The 21,749-nt window shown below is 41.2% G+C and overlaps 4 protein-coding genes across 7 annotated transcripts in view; 2 read left to right on the plus strand and 2 right to left on the minus strand.

Annotated features, from left to right (window-relative positions):
* The window catches only part of atf6 (activating transcription factor 6), a 29,799-nt gene extending 28,205 nt beyond the window's left edge, over positions 1-1,594 (plus strand). The window contains exon 16 of the mRNA XM_086090218.1: positions 293-1,594. Within this exon, the coding sequence (XP_085946344.1) occupies positions 293-489 (197 nt within the window). The 3' untranslated portion in view covers positions 490-1,594. The remainder of the gene's footprint in view (positions 1-292) is intronic.
* On the minus strand, positions 1,226-11,656 carry olfml2ba (olfactomedin-like 2Ba). The gene is made up of 8 exons (XM_086090217.1): positions 11,259-11,656; positions 9,990-10,253; positions 9,761-9,868; positions 7,584-7,751; positions 6,670-6,886; positions 5,119-5,994; positions 4,436-4,612; positions 1,226-3,672 (listed from the first exon to the last, which is right to left on the minus strand). Exons 1-8 carry the CDS (start codon positions 11,433-11,435, stop codon positions 3,056-3,058), a joined length of 2,604 nt encoding a protein of 867 aa, XP_085946343.1. The 5' UTR covers positions 11,436-11,656; the 3' UTR covers positions 1,226-3,055.
* LOC147166080 (uncharacterized) lies at positions 1,869-20,834 on the plus strand. Of its 3 annotated transcripts, XM_086090221.1 has the most exons (12): positions 1,869-1,929; positions 9,734-10,272; positions 11,193-11,789; positions 13,636-14,344; positions 15,115-15,254; positions 17,499-17,636; positions 17,740-17,910; positions 18,162-18,260; positions 18,333-18,482; positions 18,570-18,695; positions 18,779-18,832; positions 18,915-20,834. In XM_086090221.1, exons 6-12 carry the CDS (start codon positions 17,594-17,596, stop codon positions 19,703-19,705), a joined length of 1,434 nt encoding a protein of 477 aa, XP_085946347.1. In that variant the 5' UTR covers positions 1,869-1,929; positions 9,734-10,272; positions 11,193-11,789; positions 13,636-14,344; positions 15,115-15,254; positions 17,499-17,593; the 3' UTR covers positions 19,706-20,834. The 3 variants fall into 3 exon arrangements, with proteins under 3 accessions (XP_085946347.1, XP_085946345.1, XP_085946346.1); XM_086090219.1 differs by lacking the exons at positions 1,869-1,929; positions 9,734-10,272; positions 11,193-11,789; positions 13,636-14,344; positions 15,115-15,254 and adding an exon at positions 16,095-17,312; XM_086090220.1 differs by lacking the exons at positions 1,869-1,929; positions 9,734-10,272; positions 11,193-11,789; ... (1 more) ...; positions 15,115-15,254; positions 17,499-17,636 and adding an exon at positions 17,066-17,312.
* Positions 12,870-17,110, minus strand: LOC147166081 (torsin-1A-interacting protein 2-like). Of its 2 annotated transcripts, XM_086090222.1 has the most exons (7): positions 16,959-17,110; positions 16,458-16,551; positions 16,310-16,360; positions 15,782-15,973; positions 15,084-15,236; positions 14,850-15,008; positions 12,870-14,355 (listed from the first exon to the last, which is right to left on the minus strand). In XM_086090222.1, exons 2-7 carry the CDS (start codon positions 16,507-16,509, stop codon positions 13,592-13,594), a joined length of 1,371 nt encoding a protein of 456 aa, XP_085946348.1. In that variant the 5' UTR covers positions 16,510-16,551; positions 16,959-17,110; the 3' UTR covers positions 12,870-13,591. The 2 variants fall into 2 exon arrangements, with proteins under 2 accessions (XP_085946348.1, XP_085946349.1); XM_086090223.1 differs by lacking the exon at positions 16,310-16,360.
* Positions 20,835-21,749: the final 915 nt, after the last annotated feature.

The following is a 21,749-nucleotide window of genomic DNA, read 5'->3' on the forward strand; positions in this document are numbered from 1 at the left end:
CGAATCTTTCTTTTGGTAGGTTCCATGTTTTTATAGCAATAGAACGCAATATTCTGTGGGCCTGGCAAAATCAGTCAAAATCCAGTAAAACAGCCGGTTGCAAAGGGGGTTGCTTCAGTGAAAATGTCTGGGAGTGAATGAGTTAAAAATGTCTGACATTTTAAAGATCTGTGATCGGCCAGAAAATTGTGATTGGTGCACCCCTAATGTGTGTAATCAAAAAGCCACTTTTCTCCCATGCATGCCCTTTTTATGCAATAACGTATTTACATCTTCTCATCTCCCCTTACAGACAGCATCATCGATGACAAGGAATTTGAGGTGATGATGCAGATCGATTGCGAAGTGACCGACACCAGGATCATCCACATCCGCTCAGCCACCATCCCGCCAATGCTCCGGGTCAACCGCACACAAACCTTTTATCAGAACTCACCGGCAGACGCCCAGGCCGCCCCTCCTGTCGGCGTGCTCATGGGGTCGGCCTAGGGTCACTGTCGAGACTCGACAGTAACCATCGGTAAAAACTAAACAAAAGACTTGAAGTAATATCGATAGTTTGCATCGGTCCAGTCGCCACATTCTTTGTGGTGGCCTGAATTCCGGAAGGTACTCTGTAAGTGTTGGGAGATAGCTCCTTGTGGTAGCTGCACTAACTTCCCCGCATAACCACAGACGTCCCACATACAGGTAATTGCTTAGCAGCAGGGGGCTGAGCAGTGAACCCTGAGTCACCCCGTCACAACACCATAGCAGCTCGATCCTCAAGTCCACTTTTTGTTCCTCATATTTGGATCAACCAGGCTAAAGAATAATACTAAAACATTTCAACATAGACATCTTCTTCTTTTTTTTTTGTGCAAAATTTGATTTGTGCCATTTTTACAGCAAATTTTGTCCGTATAAATTCTGAAGAAATACTGCAGGAGATTGAACACAGCTACATACAGGAAGCTCAGGAAGTCACATATTCTCTAACATCTGACCACTATGTGTATGCACTTGGTGTTTTTTGTTTTTCTACTCTTGATGAAGAATATTGCTTTATTTGAAAATATTTCAACAGATTCAGATGTACGTATTTATTTCTATTGTCGTGACCTGCGACAAAATTGTATGTTTTCATGTGTGTCTTTGTGTTGCATTGTGTAAAAGTTTTGTTTTACATGGGGTGGGTTTTCAGATTGAATGAGTTCAAAAGCTGTCCTTTGGGGGGGAGAAATGTGAAAAAAAAATATTGCACTTTTCATACAGTGAATTTAAAACAATGTTTATATAGTGATGTTATGACAAAGTTGTAGTAGTTTGCACTGCAGTGCAGATCTGGGAGGGGGTTCATTTTTAATTTGTAATTGTAAAATAAATTAATTGTGTTTTCACAATCTGTGCTGATAAATGAAGTCCAGCTCTGTTTTGCTACATGCTTATTTTCGCCCTATATTTAATTTTTAAACACTGCCTTCCTGTCGGTGTGTGCGCTTCAGAAATATATTTTTGATTCCCACGTAATGTCACAGCAAACCAGTTGTACTCAATGGAATATGTGTGTTTTGTGCATACATCAAAATAAACACTGGATTTTCTGTATACTTTATTTATTTTTGGCTGTGCTTTTGATTTCAGTCTGTCGTTTTCTGAAGCTGACAAGATCACCCTCTAACAGTCTTCCAGGTGCAATTCGTTTTTTTGAATTAGCTTTTTACAAAGAACAACATGTGGGAGGCACTAAGGAATTGTAAAGGTAACGTACAGTGGATGGAACCTTATTTTGAAATCTACAGAAAGTTACTGTGAGGTAAGCGGACTGATCGTTGTAACCATTTTTATTTTGGTGAGTTTCTACTTCCTGTTTTTCTGAGTTGTCGAAGATTACTTTTAGCCGTTAGTTTGCTAGCCACCGACCATTTGGCCATAATATGCTTCTCTCAGGTGAAAAAACCCCGTAAGCGTTACATTCTATTATGTGGTAAATGTCTACTCTCAGGTGAAAAAAAACGTAAGCTTTACATTATATTATGTGTTAAATGTCATTTTAGACATTTGTATCAGTTAATGTTTAAAACTGAAGGCTTTAACTGATGAATACTGGTTACGTACTGATTAGGTGGAGCTCCAATGGGAATTTGTTCAAAGTCGGCCCAGTCTCACTGTAGAGTAATTGACACAACATTTATCTAAAAGGGTTTTTATTATCATAATATGCCCAAGTGATGAGTTGTTTTGTTTTTAACAGATTAATACTCGTTAACTGCAATTGGTTAACTTCTTATACCTGCATTAACAATGGTAAAATTCAAATTAAATCATTGCTTGTACAATTAAAAAAATTAAATTGCTTCTTGGAGAGCAACTCCAGTTGGAAATTATTTTCAAAGTCGACCAAACTTCCATTTGGTACTGTATAAATGGCTCTTCTACATTGATCTGAAGGGGCTAGTATGCTCTGTTAAGCCAGCCGCACACCTGGTGACTTAGCCGAATGCTAATGAACGATTCAGTCGCATTTTGTGCAGTTGAACTATTCTAAAAGCTAAGTTTAGCTTGGGATGTTTACAGAAACGCTGAGCATCTATGAGTGGCTAAAACGCTCAAGCTAACAGTCAACGAAAGTTTTGTTACTGCTCGACAATGTATTTTTACGACTAGTTTAGTGTAAGAAAAAGCCATGTATTGATAGAAATGTTGTCATTTGTGTTCTCGAGGTCAGTTTTTTTTTTCATTGACTAATGTGTTATGTCGTTTGTGGTTTAATGAAAAGTTCTTAATTATGTAAACTCAGGATGTCACCTTTTTCCTTGCAAGTTTGGTATTGACGGTAAGTGTGCAAGGGTCAGTTGTCAACTGTTTGTTTTTGTAATTGGCCAGTTTTGTTTATTTCAGTCATGTCTGTCGGTGTGCGGCGAGCTTTACACTACAAAACATGATGTGTTGCCTGACCAGTGTGGCTCACTTTTTTTTATTTAAATTCCGGTACAAATTGAACAAATAGCCATTATAGGCCAGTTGGACTGATCTACAATCCATTTACGAATTGAAATTTTCTACAATTAAAGGCTTAATTGGAGTCTACATATGCTAACTTAATATCGTATGTAACTTGGTGTCCATTGTCCCATGCGTACAATACGCCCTCTTTGGGGTTATAGTCAATTTGGGTCGTGTGGGTGTAATTGTTGGTGAAAGGCATTCTGGGAATCATCTGAGTGTTGGTGTGCGTGTCAAAGGCGTATTCCAAGTTGGCATCCTTTCGGTTGTAGCTGTCAACAGCGTACAAGACGCCACACACAATGAAGCAGTTCCCGTAGTGGTTTCTCCTCAGCCCGGTCCTCCACGTGGTCTCCCTCTGCATGCTGAGGTCCACTGGGTTCAGTCGGCTCAGGACAACCACTTCCTGTAAGAAGCCCTCATCATCCATCGCCGTGTAGATGATCCACAGGCCGCTCTCGTCTAAAGCGAAGTCGATGTCTGAATGACTGCGCCACTCCCACGCCGCCGTCGATTCTTCCATCACGGCGTCGTGCAGCATGGTCCAGGCGGCCACGTAGCGCTTCCGCAGGTCAAACTTAATGATGTCTCGGGAGAAGGCGCGGTTGTAGAAGAAGGCGCCGTTGTACACCACGTGACCGGTGCCGATCCAGTTGTAAGGAAGCTTGTAAGAGTTGGTAAAACGGCCTAGAGAGAGACACAAAAGACTATCTTAGGAGATGTTGGAGTTTTGTCTAGTTGTGAAGTATCTTAGCAAAGTACGAGCCTGGCATTTTCCTAAAATGGCTGCTTCAAATCAAAATGGATGGTTTCCTGTTCAAGTTTGTACACGGGTCCTTGTTCTGATATGATAAACATCTGCCGAATGTCATGTTGATCAGTCAAAATGGTCTTGTGGGGACCACGCCACTTTCCAAAGGTGGATACTTAGCAAGTTTATTTCTAAATATTGGTGAGATGTTTTTTTGTATTTTGAGCACCCAAACCCAGCCGAAAGGTGATTTATTCATCAAAAGAAGAAAACACACACAATCTGTCTGGTGCCTGGTGCACAATAATGAAGAATGACTAAAGATAAGATGAGGAAAGGACATTTGTTGTTACAATGGTCTGGTGTATAACAGTGAAGAAAATAGTAAACAGCCAAGAAAAAATCTAAATAGGAAATTTGTTGGATTAGGTGAAAAGGCCAAAGAAATGAGGACGTTCGGAGATAACAAAACAAGCTACAAAATATACAAAGAGGATGTTTGTTGAGGTTGGCAACATGCTCTAAGAATGTTGATTAACAAGTTATAGGAGTTGGTGAAGTGGGCTGGAAAAGGAATACAGAAATGGTAGGAGTTGATAAAAGCACTAACTAAGAGAGGATAGAAAATGATTGGTTAAGTCCTTGGGAAAGGTAAGAAGGAATAAGTGAAATCAAAAGGATCAACAAAAAATGCTTCACCTTTTTTGAAAACCTCCATGTTCTGGAATTCCAGGAGGTTGTTCCCATAATAGAAGTTAGTGACATAAATCCTGTCTTTGTCTGACTTGGGATCCTTCATCCAAGCCCCTTCGGTCCTGCCGTACTTGTTGTGAGTCACTGGTTCGGAGATGGTTGCCAGGGTGTCCTTACATTCCTCTGCAAAAGACCCCGAGTGTTATGAGTAGGGATTTAGAAGAGCATCAACATCTTCCAGACCCACCTCAAAGACTCTGACAATAATTACTCTAACTGGCTTTTATTTGAACCAGCCTGACGCACGCAAGGTTTGCCACATTGGCACGGAACGGTCCAAATAATACTCTATTGTACTATTTGACCATTGTTGGACCTTTTCCCAAAATTGATCGTGTCGATTTCTACCTCTTTTGTAGCAACCTCAGTCAAGCCGGTTATATTATTAACAAGTATTAGTCTGTTAGCCAGATAGTACAAAAACTACTCAACCAATTTTGTTGTAGCGTGAGGTGCGGGCCTAGAAAGGAACTCCTTAACATTTGGTACAGATCATATATTTACATTCTTCTGTAATTTCTCAGTACTTAATGACTCAACCCATCCATTTTCTACAGCAGATCATGTTCAGGGGCACAGATGTAGTGTCCATGCAACACAAAATACAGAATTATGAGGAATCATTTTACCTGGTTTTCTTGTAGTCGCTCCCTCCTGCCTTTGCATGATGTCATCAAACTCCACATCCTCCTCTTCCTCCTCCCAGCTGATCTTGTACTTTCGTTTTACAGTAGGCCCCCGACCGGGGCGGGTCGTGGTCGTAGTGGTTGTCGTCGTCGTGGTCTTGGGAGTGGCGGTAGTGGCCGGAGGAGAAGTTGCTGCAGGTGTGGTGGTGACAGATGGGGACGTTTGTGGAGGCCTTTCTGTAGAAGATACTGGAAGGGAGGTCGGTTCAGAGTCTTGTGGTGTTGTGGGGGCAACCTGAGTGACTGTAGTTGTTGGACTGTTGGTAGTTTGGGTCCCAGTGTTGGGGGTCACATTCTTCACAGTGGAGCTTGGTGCCCCTGTGGTTTGCATTTGATCACTCATCTCCAGGTTTCGGGTTTTTATTGTGATTGTTTGTGTACTACTTTTAGGTGTTGTCTTATCATCGGCTTGGGTTGCTATGGTCATCTCCTTGGTAGTTACATCTGGGGAAGGGTCCGCTATCAAAGTCCCCTGGCTGATGTCCGAAGGAACGGATTGCAATGCAGAGTTCATCGTCGTGATGTTCATGGAGGTTGTGTAGGGAGCAAACGTGACTTTGCTTGTTGTGTTTGCGTCACTCTCGGCCCATTTGGAAACGGATGGTGTATCAATGTCTTGGATCTCTTCACTCAGATCTTTTGTTAGGGTTGTATCCCGGCTGGCCTTCTTGGGGTCATGAACGAGGCCAGTCGTAAATGGGTGGAATGACCTCGGATCTGCCCTCTCCCTGGGACGCGGACGAGCTTTGTGTTGAAGAAGATTCTCCTCAATGAGGAGGTCGATCGGACCATCGCCACTGAATCCGTGATACTCAAAATCTGCAGAGGATGAAGATGTTTAGGTCAAAGGCAGCTGAGGCCAATCTTAAACATTTCTGGTCATCCCTCCCTGGTCATCCGTCTATGAACACATTTAATGCTACGCAATGACGGTCAGATACCATGGCGGACATCCTTTTCGCTGCGGGAATGACGAATGACGGATTGATGATTACAATGCCGTTGGACTTGAGATATTGACGGACTGACGATAACGGAAGGATGTCCTGATTATTGACGAATGCCAAATGACGGACGGTCAAATTTCATTGACGCAGCTTCCTCTGATTATTACCACCACTTAGGCAGTTTTGGTTTGTTCCTTTTCCCTAGGCGCGCTTGCAAATGGTCGGATTAGAAGGATGGTACTCAACATCTTTGTCCATAAAAGTAGACTGACAGATTGATTACGCACAACAATTTTGAGGAATTTCTGCTTTGCCCCAGAATAGAAAATGGATTTTGTTGTACCATAAATGAGCTGACATTTAGTAAGACAGAGATCCCACATTTTTTTATTTAACTTCTTTATAAACGTCGTTCATTGCCACCAGCTGGTTCTTGTCAGAGTGCATGCTGATTATTGCAAAAACAAAGTGGTTGGACAAATACGCCATATCCTGTTGCTTGAAGGACCTTGACCATGGCTATTATCCGGGGGGCAGTGGCACTTACCGTTCTCTTCATGCTCCCCGTCGTCAGTGGCCATCGGTTCTGGCTCAGACTTGTAAAACGTCACTCCTCTGATAATCATCCCATTAAGAGCAGTCTTGGAACCATGAGAAACCTCCTTGCTGACCCCCTTTTTGTGAGCCGCGTGCGGCATCACCTTGGTGACCTGAGCCGAACCGTCGGACAGAGTTCTGGAAACAAACTTCTCCACATGCTTCTCCTGTTTGTAGACAAGAGGAACAACTTCACAACAATCCGGCGAGATGAAACGTATGTTTGAACAAAGTTTGCCAAACAAAAACGTTTTTCATCAGTAAATATTTATTTGGAGCAATAGTTGGCGCTCTTTGTGTAACGCTGAGATAAACTTGGTGGAAATGATTGAAAATAAGATAACAATAGGGACAGAGTTTGTTTTTGTTTATGGCAGTGAGAGCTTTGGCTAGTGTGGTCTAGATTTTTGTAATTACTGGACATACACAGCGTTTTCAAACCAACTTTCGAGTTTATGTATTGGACTCAGCAAAGGGCGCATCATGTTGCCATGTTTTCATCATCACGTTAGATTTGTTCCACATAGTTTCAATTTTCATCAATAACCTTGCGTAATGCCCCTGAGAGAGCATACCAGCATGGTGATTCAATTTTGGGGAAGAAGCCCACCCAACGCTTCTGGAGTAGATCGCCATTTCACTTGGATGCTGTCATGGGGTCAGCAGTGCTACAGTTACCCGGGCCTCCTTCTTATCAAGGAAAAATTTACATATTCGTCCATAGCTTTTTAATAAAATCACCTTCCAAACTAGGATTAGTGACAAGACTCTTGTATCTAACAACCTATAAACATTAATACGATGGTTTCTTACTTTTTGGATTGGTGACTAGCATCTGTTAACTTGGTTATGTGTCACGTTTACCGTTGCTTTTTGAGACGTTTCTGGTCCTCCGAGTTTCTCTCCATCGTGATCATCTTGGTGGTGTGAAGGTGAATGCGGGGCCGTGGTCCGCCTTTTAGCATCATCGGTCGGCTTCGGTGGGTTCGTGTGGGACTTTACCTCATCTTTGGTCTGTTTCAAGTCCATCACCTTTACACAATTATGAACAAATGTGATTATAATGGTTAACATTAAACATCATTTCCAAATGTGAAAAGGAATATCGGTGATCGTGAAATCAGAGGATTTGGACAATTTGAAACTTCTCTGGCTCTAAACGATTTGTCCATTATCAAAATAGTTGTCAGTAAATTTGATGATCAATTAATTGTTGATACTCAATTAATTTTGACACATCTAGTGTCATTAATTAAAATAAAAAAAATTATGCTGCCTAACAAAATTTATGTGTAGTATCTCCAAATTTTGTAAAATTTGTTTCACCACAAAAAAAGATTTTGTGTTCTGGATTAACAAAAAAATTATTTTTTTGATATTTTCTTGGGCACTGACAAATACAATATATATCGTAGATATATATTGTATTGTATTTGTAGATATATATTGTTTTACTACCTAAAACAATATTATATTTGTAATACAAATAATATCGTAGTGTCAGTTTACCAGAACATGTTGCTTGATGTCATCAGACAATAATGGTGAAGCAACATGTTTATTTTGTACAACCCTGCTCTAAGTAAATATAAACAATAGTTAACGCGGCTTCCTTCTTTGTGGGAATGTGACATCAGCTGCCATGTAATATGGTAATAGTGTACAGTATAGTGTGCAGACTATGTACAGTAAAAATACTTCAAGTCTAAATGGAGGCTCATTTTTCTCCAGGTTTTCCCATGCAAAAAAAAAATGTCTCCAGAGGCCACTTAGTGGGGAAAAGCACATCTATTTTCAGTGTGCCTAACAATGGTTATGTCACATCTCATGTCACTTCAGCCAGCTAGTGGAAGATCAGGTCAACATCTACACATTGCAAAAGCGTGACTCCACACATGGCGACTAATGTGAGCGCGTTTTCCTCTTTTTGGATCTTTTCGCCTCCACTGTGAGGCGACGACGCCATAATTTGTCCCGGCCATGATTACAATTGGGGTTTATTTTTAGTATATGGAGTCAGGAGACGCAGACCGCCACATTCTTCTGGGACTTTTATGTTTTCTGATGCAAGAATGAAGAGTTGCTATTATTATTATTATTATAGTAATATTTTGCCCCTTTCATACTATCTCAACCAGGTTTGAGACATGATATGGTATGCTAGTTGTTGTTTTATAACCCCATAGTTAGACTAATGATTGTTATATTAAACATACGGTGATGTTCTTGTGACACTATATGGACATAAGTATTGGGACACCATAAGAAAATCTTTAACGTCTTCAGTTTACTGACATATAGTCATGTTCCTTCTGCTTGGATGAGTTTTCAGTCAGAGACAAGAACAGACCGATCTAGATGGTCAGCAACCAATCCATAACTAAAAAGAGCGAAGATCGTGTTAGCTAGGGAAAAGTGTTTGGCGAAAATGTTTTTGTGTCAAACCTATCTGTTTCCGTTTTGCAGCAATTAGCATTAGAATATAGCTAAGTTTTATCATTATTCACAAATGTGTTTAAAACAGTGGGGGAAACAGCTTGCTGCAACTTGGCCCTGGTTGATCTCTTATACTCTGCTGCCACCTGCAGGCCGTTTTTGTAATAACTACCATTGCTTCAAGCTTTCTCTTCAGTTCAGAGGCTGTATCAAAGCCTTATGTATGCTCTAGCATAAAAAAACGTATGAATACGAATTATGAATATGAATATGGGAGCATGGTAATATTTCAAATGAAACGTATTTATACGTTTTGGGGAGCAAATGAGTTAAACAGCGGCATACTAAAAACTCTTGACTATGAACGCTGTGGTCAGGGTATGATGTCATGTGCATTGCATAAAATTGTCCACAAAGACATTCCAAAATCTTGTCGAAAGTGTCCGCATATGTATAGTTCCATAGTCGATAGGACTGACTCTCTCTACTGGTGTAATGACCAGGTGTCCCAATACTTTTGTCCGCATGTCTGTTCAGGCCTAGCTGAAACGTCCTATAACTATTTCATCATGACACAGATTGGATCCTTCGCCGTCACCTGGTACCTTTTCAATGTGTGTCACACGGTCCACCAGATTGCTGATGATGGTGTGCAGCTTGGGTAGATCCATCCCATAATAGGAACCCTCCAGAAGCTCAAGGACGGTGGCCAACTAAAACGATCAAGTGGACTCGGTCAAAAGACGTGAAGATCAACTGGAGACCAGAGTGCCAATCAAGCTCCGAGATGATCCTTTGAATTTTTTGGGAGGGGGTGGTGGTGTGACACTTCACCTTGACATCATCTTTCGCAGCCTCCCTAAGCTTTTTCAGCCTGAGCTCTCCTTCGCAGGGGTTGACTGCAGACGGAGGAGCGACGCAGGCGCACTTACACTCCGGACCGGACGTGATGGTCTCCACCGTGTACGAGTCGTGCGCGGTTGCGCTGCCCTCCTCTATCCGCCGGCAGGCGCTCCTGCTCAGGGGTCTGACAACACATTGACACCGACAGTCAGAGCCTTCCGAGAGGGCTTTCACTTTGTCATAATCACCCAGCAGCTACAAAGAGAAAAGGACGGTATGTATTTTTCCACCACGCTCAAGTTTGTGCACAAAAAGTTGTCAGGTGTCCCACGCAACATACAGTTAAATCCAGAGTGATTTTTTTTTTTGCCTTTATACACCACCACAATAGATTTACTGTCAAATGAAACCAGCAGTATGTCATTGAAGTGTAGCCTGTCTTTAATTAAGTCATTTAATGCACAATCTCACTTCAATAGATGTACTGTACTTAGCTCAACTAATCAACAAACATTATATATATATATCGCCCTTTAATATTCTATTTTCTTAAAAATGTATGGTGGAAAAAAGAGGTATTTAAATGATTGATTCTTGGTTTATAAATCGATACTGGGCTCGACAAGAAAAATCGATTCGATATCGATTATTTGTGTTTTTTTAAACCCAGCCCTAATTATTATATTATAGTATATTACATATGACCATTTAACAATATTCCATTGTCTTCAAAAAGTATCAAATTGCTTTCGTAGTATATTTATAACAGTTATTCCTGTCAGGCATTCATATCAATAAACAGTGAGCGCATTCCATTAGCAGTCAGAGATGCTCATCTATCATGTTTCACACATGATGTGTTATGCTTTAGATTACATGCTGTGCCTTTCTTTCATTGCCACACTTTGCATCATTATGATACCATTTTCTATAAGAATTTTGTGTCTTGATTTGTTTGTTCTTGGATGTTACCAGCGGTTTGCACTTTGTAAAATCCAACTGGCACATCTGCCTTGTGTTGATGATTCACCATCATCCACTTTAGTTGTCTTCATTTTGGTGAGACTAATGATGGCCTAGTTCACTTGCATTGAGATGACAGTTGGACTTGACTGAATTGTATCTGCTTAGCTACACTTCATTCACTTACTGTATCAATCTCACATTGATTGTTCTATTTCAAATCCATTGCAGTGGTGTATAAAGGCAAACAATCCATCAGGACCTAACTGCATGATGCATCGTGAGCGCACACCTTACCTTGGAGAGGGTGTTTTGCCCGTCATCCGTCACCTCCTGCAGCTTGCTGGCACTTTGCCCTGCCTCTGTGTCAGTTTGCAGCCTGGAGTCTGCAGCAGCCAGGCTGTTTGGCGGCACGGCGACTCCGTGCGCAATAAGCGCACAGTGCACCAAGACCACAACACACCACTTCAACATGCTGCCAGTACTGTAGTCCCTTGGATGGCGATGAGAGAGAGAGAGGGAGAGAGAGAGAGAGAGACAGAAAAAAAAAGTTGCCGATTGTTCAAGTTAGCAGCCGAGAAAAGTCCTTGGCCTCCTCATGGCGAGTCCAGACTTTGGAGATGAGGTTCTATGAGGCCATGATGTCAATGCACTGATGGAGAGTGGAGGCAGGGAGAGCGCGCGTGTGAAAGCTGCGCGAGTGCCGACAGGAGGCGGGACCCGATGGAAGGAGTGAGGAGGAGTTCAACTCAATATACATCAGCACTGTAAAAGTGTCAGGCAATGAATGTGTCCCGTGCTGTTGGATGTGAGCGACTGCTTTATTGGGTAAGGAAAACAAATAATTTGAAAAAGTGCCTATTAGGATACAGTGCATACATACATCATGTATTGGCTCTGATGCCAAAGTGTGTGTACCTAATGTAGTGGCCGGTCAGTGTTTGTATTTTTCTATCTCATGAAGTTCTCATTGATTTAACAACATAACAAATTTGAATATACATTTTACACTCATTTGATCAAATATGTTGTTGATTAGAATTAAATCAATTCTATACAATATAATAATAATAGTATAAACTGTTTTATTATTAAAGTTTTTTTTATTGTTGCATTAATTTACTCTAAATACTCAAATTTAAAATAAAATAACTTCAAATAATAATCATGATTTATTAGTAAAGAAACTTTTACATTTTAGCAAATTCCTCTCCTAAAGTCAGTTAATTAAAATGCTATTAATTTGATTCTCATTAAAAATGTTGTTAAATGATTTTAAGTAATCAAATATATGAATACATGTAAAAACTTTACATATCCATTTCATGTTTTTTATTACATAATTTCTTAATTTTAATTCATTATAAACACTGAAAAAAAGAGATTGCATGATTTAAAAAAAAAAAACAATGATTTTATTTGTTGTATTAATTTTGCAAATTCTTCCTAAAACCAAATTGTTTTTAATTAATGTATCTCAGGAAATAATTGATCGACAATTGTGAACACTGGATTAAAAAAACAATTTTTAATAAATGACTTACATTTTGAATGGTTTATTAAATGTAGCTATTATAAGTGAAATATTATAATGAGCATATTATTATTACTAAAGGAAACTACATGTTGCATTATTTCAGTATTTATTTCAAAAATGGTAAAATTGCAAATATATAAAATGTATTACATAATTGTTAAATTACTTCAAAAATAATGTGCATGAGTTATTAGCCGCATTAATTATTTTAACTACCAGTATATAACATACAAATGGTAACTATTATATCGTAATGTATGACCTGGCCCGTCTGTCTGTTATTAAAAACACACAAATTTGCCCAACCCGGTCTCTGCCTAATGCTGCCCTCTATATGGCACTGGCATACACTGCAACAAAACGTACAAGCCTCCTCAGAATTGTCAACTTTATTGAAGGCACATGTACACTTAAAAGCAGTACAATACTGTCTTCCTGGATTATGACATCGGAAGTTCGGTTAAGGCACACCATAGTGTGGTGCCACAGGAGGGTTGAAAATTGCATTAAAGAGACATAGTGTTGTGTATTGCGATGTTTCAAGCATTGATCAGAGAACAAAACCTGATTTAAAAAAATATATACTGTATATAAATAACCTAAAAGATTGGTAAAACAAAAACAATTTTCCTGTTGTGATCCTGCACAGAGCTGCTACTTAATTCAATCAGAATATTAAAATGTCTATTTTGGACTATACAAGACTTCTGTATTATACCTTTAGCACAGGAAAATATATTTGTTTTAATCTATTGCGCTTCTTGAAACTTATTTTCATGCTGAACAAAATCAAGCCAACCACTACACCGGAATCAGTCATATTTTGCATTATTGTGACCGTAGAAGTAATTTTTCTAAGCAGTTGGTCAAAAAGATATTTAATTGATTTCATGAATTTTTTTTTTTTTCTGTTTGAAAATTAAAACTATTGGATTAAAAAAAAAATCCTTCATTTCCCCAATTGGTCAGCCTTGGCGGAGCTGCGCTCAACTGGACTTTAATCTCTGTCCATAAAATGTCACCACCTTATCAGCAAACCTGTCAAAAATCCCGCCACCAACCTCAAAGATGCAGTCAAAGATAATCCGAATGTTCACGAGCAGCCTTCATGCTCTGTCCATTCTTCGGCAACAACAGGAAGGATGAGGTGCGAAATGCGGCTCCACAGTCCGCCGTACTTGTCCAGGTCCATCCTGTCAAAGGCCAGGGGCCGGCCGTGCGAGAGGAACTTCCCCTGGAGGTGGTCGTCTACCATCTCCTCCACGGCGCTCAAAGAAGTCCCAGCGGGGATCTCATCCTCTCCCTCCAGCAACACGGTGAAGATGAGGAACGTCTTCTTGTACGCCGCATTCTCGTGGTCACAATAGCGGTAAAAAATGAGGGTTGAGCCCGGGGGCAGTTGCTCGAAGCGGTGAATCACCGCCACGGGTTTGTCCCCTCCGAAGGCCACCTGCAGCTGGTCGTCGATGTCCATTTTCACCTGGTCGCTGTCCGCTCCGGCTTTGCTGGCGCCGTCTATGTGCAGCACGGAGGCGTTCAGGGCGGAGGAGAAGGCGGAGGCCAGGTCGCGGGCCAGGCATCGCAGCGTCCGGCGGCCCGCCACCCCCGCCGTCAGCATCACACTGACCGGCTCGCTGGGCCGTTGCGTCAGGAGGTGCCTCTTCAGGTGGATCCGGCTTCGGCTCCACAGTTCGGGTCGCTGGCGAGGGAAGCGAGACTTGACGCTGTCCAATTCCCTGAGGAAGATGTCGATCGGAGGCGTGGCGCTCGGAGGCGGAGGCTCGGGCCGGAGGAAGTGCTGCACGACGATGGCGACGAGTACTAACACTATGCCGATGCCCATCAGGTACTTGCTTGCTGTAAGGAGTAAGAGTTTTTTTAAAACACTATTTATCATGGATGTATATTTTTCTTTTTGTGATAAAATATAGGACTGAACCGATATGGATTTTTTTTTTTTTACGGTAAATTCTAATATTCGGAAGAATAAAATTCTGGTAACTGATTAATTGGCAGATTACTGTAAAATCCCATCATGAATAACAGTGTGTAAAAAACAAACAAACTCATATGTAGTCAACAGCAAGTGACAAAATGGCTGCTCCCAGAAATTGATTTTGATAAAGAAAGACAATATTAATTAGAATACCATGTTTAGATTATTGGGAGCGCAAAGAACATATTGTAAAGAAAATTTTGGCTTGACTTGACCTTTAAGGTTGTAACAAGAAAACAAAAAAATCTCTATCTATGTGGGGCCTTAGTCTAAGTCAGCTTGGATGGACTCTAGTTTGCATGTGACCCTAATCAGGATAAACAGAACAGAAAATGGATGAATGGCTTTGAGTTACCTCCAGATATTGCAGTAACTCCTAAATTAGCCGTTTCCTGAGAAGTCGGGCCGATGGTCTCAACTTTAGTCCTCAGATCACCATCCATAAGCTCCTCCGCTGAGGCTTTCCGCGGCACCTGTGTGACCTCTTCTTCCACAGGATTCCAAATGCTGGATTCTGATCAAAATGATTACGTTGGTGGATATGTACATACGTAAAACATGAGAGAAATATCAAATGTGCTGTTCGCACCTTTTTGATCATCACAGTTTGTGTCGTTAAGGACCAGAAGGTCTTCCTGGAGACTTCCTACGGGGCCGTCTACATGATCGGGGTTTGCGTTGTGCTCTGTTGCTGGTGTTGTGTCTTCCGGTGCCTCCTCGTCCCCTGGTTGGTCCTCACCAGCTACAGCGGAGAAAAAATGTAAGTACAGTGGTGCCCTGGCTTACGTGTTTAATTTATTCCATGATCAAACTTGTAACTAAAATCACTCGTTAAAACTGCTCAGTAAGCTGCAGTATTATTAGATGATTTTCAGAGGATGTAATGTATAATATATTCTTGAAAATATCAATTTCTTTAACAGGTTATATCAGCGCCATTGATGCTATCCGTTAGCCCGACTATGTAGTTTTGCATTCTTTGTTAGCATTAAGCTAGTGGACTTTCCTAAGGCAGTCGTGTTGTTGTTTTTAAATACACAATTGGCAAATCTTGTTCCTTATTTAGTTTGACAGAAAACTTCTACTGAGAGTGTCAATAAACAGCTTGTGGCCTCTTTTCTAAAGAATTGTTCCCCATCTGCTAAACTGCTGCCTGTTCACTTCTGAAGTCCATGCTGCCAACATCTAGCACATGTATCTTCAAACTATATTAGACCGCTTAGAAGTTGAGGTAATCTGAGGGCATATTAAACAAGTTACTTATCATTTAAGGCAGGAAACACTCACCAGCTAACAATTCTTCTTTCCTTGTCGGCTCCTCGTCTCTCTGTGCCACTGAGCCATCATAGTCAGACTCATCAGTATTTCCATTGAGCTCAAGCGAATAGTTGGCGCTGTTCTCCACATCCGCCTCATCCAACTGGCCTTGCGTTGGCTCATCAGTCAGCGTGATGGTCCTCTCCTTGGGCTGATCACCATCTGCAGCACAAACAAGGTGGCCATATGACAATACCTGTTTTTCATTGCCATAAATAGGGACCAATTCGGGGGGGGGGGGGGGGCACTGGGTTCCCACTAATTAGGAAAACTATATTCAGCAAAATGGTGAGTTGTATTATGAATCATTTGTTTTTGTTTCTATGAGGGTCCGTCACAACAATGCTTCAAGTGAAACTGGTCACACACAAAAAAAAAGTTGGGGACTGCTGATTTACAGTATTATTTTTTACAAATCAGAGGTTCAAATTACTTCTTTTTTTTTTTTTAAATATAGTTGCAAGTCAATTGGTGACAATAAAACCTCAACCATTTTACCTGAACAATGTTGCAATGATTCATTAGACTGATCGTCCTCTCCCTTGATACCTGACAACATGACACATTAGGTACACGATTAAACACCAGTATACCTGGTACGTTTCCATTAAAGTTTTAACATCTGTAGTGCATTGCATTGCATTACCTGCTGCTGCTTCTTGATGGAGATTGACAGCCGGGTCTGGTGGGTCTTCCATGACTGGTTGGGAGCTTCACTCAAACGAGCCCAATGAGTGGTCCTTTGTGGCATAAAATTGGACAAACCTGTGTCATGTTATGACGGCACCAACTTGAACATTGATCCACCTGGGGACAACTGCTCTTCAAAGTGTCCAGAGTCCAAGACGATTTGTCCAAACGTGTTACGTACACCCTCAAGACGATATAGATCGATAATGTATTAAAGCTAGCAAACCCATATGTAAAATGTATGCAAAAAAGGGGAAAACAAATAGTCCGACTGAATTATTTCACCGACACAAGTGCGATCAGAAAATGCGACAAAATGAAACTAAACCAGTTAGCACATTAGCAAATCTATGCTAACAGCAGAGCTGCAACGACAAGCAAGCCGCCTTTTCGTGGAAACCCAGAATCGAGCACATGACTACATAAATAACAAAGGCAGATACATTTAGAAACTCACCCCCAATCACATCACCGTGAAATACGACCAATAACGTAGTCTTGTTTCGCCGTTTCTCTCGCTGACAGGTCTTTATTTATTTATTTATTTTCAAGTGGGACCGTTCAACTGGGACCGTGTTGCGAGAGGGAGGATTACAACTGGTGGAAGGTTTCTCTTCCGTTGTCTTCTCGCGTAATTCCTTCCCCCGTAATTCCTGGCTCATCCGAGCACGATGTTTCATATCGTTATTTAATCCGTGTTCTATCGTCTTTTTTTCGGTCAAATTAAAACCGTAAATGGATACGGAAGTTCCTGAAGATACGGTCCCCCGAGCTGTGAGGAGGTCGACGCGACGGCAGTCAACGGGAGGGAGTAAGTGTAACAGACTGAGACAGTTAAATGAGATTAGCATTCGATGCTAGGCTAGCTCATTTGACTGTATTCTGACTTTGAGGAGTTTTGTTGAGCGGCTCCACGGCCACTGGCATGATTTAATTGTTGTTGAAGACACTAAATCCAATCATTCTCGCTAAATTAAAATTACCCTTCCCTGTATAGCTGTAATTTTTGAAGCTACCCCAAGGGCTCCAATAAAGAGGACTAAAAGGGGAATACAACAGCAGGCGTCGTCGTCGTCTTCTTCTGTCCCAAATATGAATGGATCCAGAAATGTGGAGTCTGGCTCAGAAGATGAAGGTGAGGCGACTGTATTTTCTTGGCTTCAACGACAATTAAACTTGATGTCATAGCATTCGCGCCGAAAGGAAAGTGTTTCAATTGTCCAAAACTCGTCTTCCAGCATCCCCTAGCAAGAAGAGTCGGCTGGAGGAAGAAGAATCGTCATTTGGCAGTGGTGATAAAAAGGAAATGGAGCTGCAGGAGTCAGCAGCACGAGAAGAAGATGAAGACCAGGGAATGGATATTGAGGAAGATTTAGTGGGCAGTCCGTATCAGCCAAAGGTAGCACTTGGTAAGTGTAGCACTTGGCAAGTGCTTCAAATTGACACATGTAGAGTTTTTATGATTATTCTTTTATGGTTGTTGTTTTCAAGTTTTGTTATAGGCAAAGAGACAAATAAATTTGCACCTTAATTTGTTTACACGCTCATATTTTTTGCAAAAATTTTTTTTGACTTAGACATTGTGGGACCTATCTTATGGTTTTTGAGCGGTTGATGTGCCACGCACGACCATTTATCTGTTTCTTTTCATCTAAAATAGGATCCTTAGGAGATGTGAATTTGTCCCCGTTTGTTGTGCTTGGCGAGCGCTGCCGTCCAAGTGAAAATACAGACAAACACTTGACGCAACCCAACGAAGGTACAACCCTTTTCTCTCTGTATTCAACTGCATAGATTTAAATGGTATGACAGTTTTGTTGTGTTTCTTCAGTCAAGGCATCATCAACTAAAGAAACTGCCACATTCAAGCAACCCAGCGCACCAACAAGACCATCACAGAGTATACACAATGTGCAAAACCACAAAATCACCAGCATGGCCGAGTACAAGAAGAAGATGGAGGCTAAACCCAAAAGCGTCGGTATGGTTAAAGTTACTAAATGTTCTTGAGAGTAAAAAGAAGTTTCTTGATTTCAGGAATTGAACTCAAAATCTCCTCCGTGTGTAGATATCTCCAGAGTCAACCATCACAGCGTCCCAAGTGTGCACGCAGCCTCTGCGCCATCTTACACAGTACGACACAGAGCCAATAACATACCAAACCAGAAGGAACCGGTCCCCCACAAGAAAAAAGGTGATTGGACTCTCAAGAGAATCCACCTGGTTGTTTAAATTGGGAAACAATGCTGATATTTCTGTTTTATTTTCCTTTCTCAGAAATGAATAAGACACAAGGGGCTGCCAGGAGATGCGCTAGAGGATCATCACAAGGTAAAGATCAAGTTATTTCACTGGCATAAATTCATGTAGGGCTGACCTAAACATGCATGCATGTGGTCCTTTTGACTTTCAGGATCTCGTCATTATTTCCGCTGGTCGCTTGTGATCCTGCTGCTGCTCAGCTCAGCTGTGCTGCTGCTCTACAAGGACAAGTTGATCTCCCTCTACCGGAAGTCTGCAGAAGGAGCACGGCGTCCATCCAGGTCTGTGAGGCTCGAGCCCTTCGCGGATCTCTTGTCACAATTGGAGGCTCGCTTCCACAGTCAAAGTCCCGAACTGTGGAAAAGGAGCAAGATCCACTTGGAGAAGCACCTGAGAAGCACCGAGCCCACAGAGCCCGTCAGTCTGATCCTGACGTCCGGGCGCGGCGCCGAAAAGACGCTGTCCTGCCTGGCCGAGGGCCTGGCGTCCGCCTACTCTTCGGCACTGGAGGCTTCCGTGCTCCAAATCGACGGAGCCGGCAAAGCCGGACTGGAGAGCGATGGGGTGAAGCTGGACGTCGACCGGCAGCTGCAGGCGGCCTTTGACGGGAACCGAACGGCGGCCGTCATCCACCGCTTGGAGGAGCTGCCGCCCGGCTCCACGCTCCTTTTTTATCGCTACTGTGACCACGAACACGCCGCCTACAAGGAGGTCTTCCTGTTGTTTACCGTGCTCCTGCCTCAGGAGGAGGTCATCAGCAGGGAGCTCGGGGTTGTCGAGGAGGCGGTTCAGGATTATCTGAAGGACAGGCTGGTGGGCACAAGCAACCAAATGGCCTTCAACGAGATGGACACAAATAAGTTCAGCGGACTGTGGAGTCGCATCTCCCACCTCGTTCTGCCCGTGGTGGCCGAGGACGAAGTAGAGGAGAATGGATGCTGACAACACACATGGACTTTTCCACCAGGACCTGACTGGGTCACTCCCATGTTATCAATTTGACTTTCATCTCTCAGATTTTGTTTAAATTCTTCATTGCTACTGAAAAACGTACTTGACAAATATATACGTCGGCGGCAGTAAATGGTCAGGTTGAGATCGATGAATATAAACGTCAACGCCGGTGAGTGATTTAACCGTTGCATTGTTAAAGATCTGTCAGCAATTTGAGGGAAAACAAATGGGAACAAACAAATAGTTTAGATTTGTGGAAAAGTGTTAAATTTACCAAATTTTGACTTAGGTTTCCGCCTGACCATTTTTACTAGTTATTATCAACTTCCCAAGTGGTATTGTTTCAACAAAACTGAACGGTTCTGGTGTTTTCCTTCATTTCCAACCACACCTCAAAATTTGAAGAAAATCTCAAGAGGGACATTTTTTGAGTTAACATGGAATGATCCGATTGTCCATTTAAGCGCTTATTTGTTGAACTCAAACTGCAGTCCAGCTGCACTCTGCTCTTACTTTTGATTTCATGGCATCAACGTCGAGCAATTTCAACGTGTTACTTTTGGTGACTCATCAGCAAGTATCTGTGTGCTCCTCTTTTGGTTTGGTGTGAAAATCCACATTTATTCATGTGCATCCAACCTCACATAATTGAAATGTTTCTTTTTCAAGTCTCAATTCCTTTTTTCATTCCTCTTGTGTACAAAGATGGGTTTGCACTGAAAATGTTGGACCTCTAATCAAGTAGCTGGCTTTTATTAAGAATAAATTTTATATGTTTTGTTCATAATATTTTGTATCTTATAATACCTTGAAATGTGTTTTATATTTTTGTGTGAATATAGGATATACTGTAAGAATATTTCTTCTTTGCACTTGTGGTCTAGAAAATGGTACATACACTCACACTGTACAGCTTTTACATCTAACGTGTGCCTTTAAGACATGAGAGAAAGAAAGACTATGCAAAACAAATGAGTAATTAATTGAGGTTGACCCCCAAAAATATTTTTATTTTTGTGGTTTGTGCTTTTAAATGTCCCTCTTTTTTGTTTGATTTCACTTCTTTTACTCTTTGACACCCCTGAATATATTGAATAAAGAATATTTTGATACGTTAGGAGTTTGCTGTCGAGCTCCATGTTAGAGAACAGCATGTATAAAAAAAAATAAGGGGGAACTGCTGAAATATTTTGCATTCAAATGCGAAATTTAGAAGTCAAATTAAGATCACTGTAAAGGTTCTATTGCATTTTTGATTCATCCTGAATTAATCCCCCCCAAAAAACAAATGACTAACTTTATGAGTAGTGTATTTACACACTATATTTAAACCTACCTGAAGTTATGACTGATGTTTACTGCTTACTCTTGAACATTCAAAGAGTACTTCGAGGCTACATCATATGTATTCTGATGACAGCAGTAATTCATAGACCTATAGGAGGGGATTAAGAAATGCACAAAAGTACAACTAAGAAAAAGAAGGAAGGTGTTAAAGATGCATGAAGAAGAGGGAAATGAATACTGTCCGAGCATGCTCCCCCATTTAATTTATTCCTACTCTCCCAAACCATAACGATATAAGCAATAACTGAAGACACAGTATGTTGATGTCACGAGTTGTTTTTTTACGCGATGAACGCGGAAGTTGTTTTTTTACAGCGTGACGAGTCAATGGCAGTTTGATGCGCTGCTAAACAATTAAATGAGTGTCAAAACCATCTGTACTGGCACCAGTTCGACCAGTTCTTCATGTGTAAGAGGGTTATTGTTTTTTTTTTTGTTTTTTTTGAAATTTTTGCAGAAGTCCTTAATTTAATTTGCTTTGTTCGTCTTCAATGCAGGATTGTGATAATTGCGTGAATGTGACAGCATACAACTCTCCTTGTACACAATGAAGGTTCTGCTTTTTTTAGGTCAGTGGATGTAGCCTGTTATTAATTTACAGACACATGTACAATTGTAAGGAAAAATCATTCAGACAATAAAATGTATTCCAACACAGTATATTTGGTGAGTAAGTACAGTCAAA

Source organism: Leptonotus elevatus, chromosome 11 (genome assembly GCF_054856555.1).
Source record: "Leptonotus elevatus isolate MCC_2025b chromosome 11, RoL_Lele_1.0, whole genome shotgun sequence".
In the NCBI taxonomy this organism is placed as follows: domain Eukaryota; kingdom Metazoa; phylum Chordata; class Actinopteri; order Syngnathiformes; family Syngnathidae; genus Leptonotus; species Leptonotus elevatus.

Coding starts and splice junctions, on each gene's coding strand:
- olfml2ba (XM_086090217.1), bottom strand. CDS start 11,435: ATGTTGAAGTGGTGTGTTGTGGTCTTGGTGCACTGTGCGCTTATTGCG. Junction 7,752..9,760: donor GTGTGACACACATTGAAAAG/GTACCAGGTGAC, acceptor AATTGTGTAAAG/GTGATGGACTTGAAACAGAC. Junction 3,673..4,435: donor CATGGAGGTTTTCAAAAAAG/GTGAAGCATTTT, acceptor GTCTCTCTCTAG/GCCGTTTTACCAACTCTTAC.
- LOC147166081 (XM_086090222.1), bottom strand. CDS start 16,509: ATGGAAGACCCACCAGACCCGGCTGTCAATCTCCATCAAGAAGCAGCA. Junction 15,009..15,083: donor AAACTGTGATGATCAAAAAG/GTGCGAACAGCA, acceptor CATTTTGATCAG/AATCCAGCATTTGGAATCCT. Junction 14,356..14,849: donor AGTTACTGCAATATCTGGAG/GTAACTCAAAGC, acceptor TACTCCTTACAG/CAAGCAAGTACCTGATGGGC.
- LOC147166080 (XM_086090219.1), top strand. CDS start 17,237: ATGGATACGGAAGTTCCTGAAGATACGGTCCCCCGAGCTGTGAGGAGG. Junction 17,313..17,498: donor ACGGCAGTCAACGGGAGGGA/GTAAGTGTAACA, acceptor TTCCCTGTATAG/CTGTAATTTTTGAAGCTACC. Junction 18,261..18,332: donor CTTGACGCAACCCAACGAAG/GTACAACCCTTT, acceptor GTGTTTCTTCAG/TCAAGGCATCATCAACTAAA.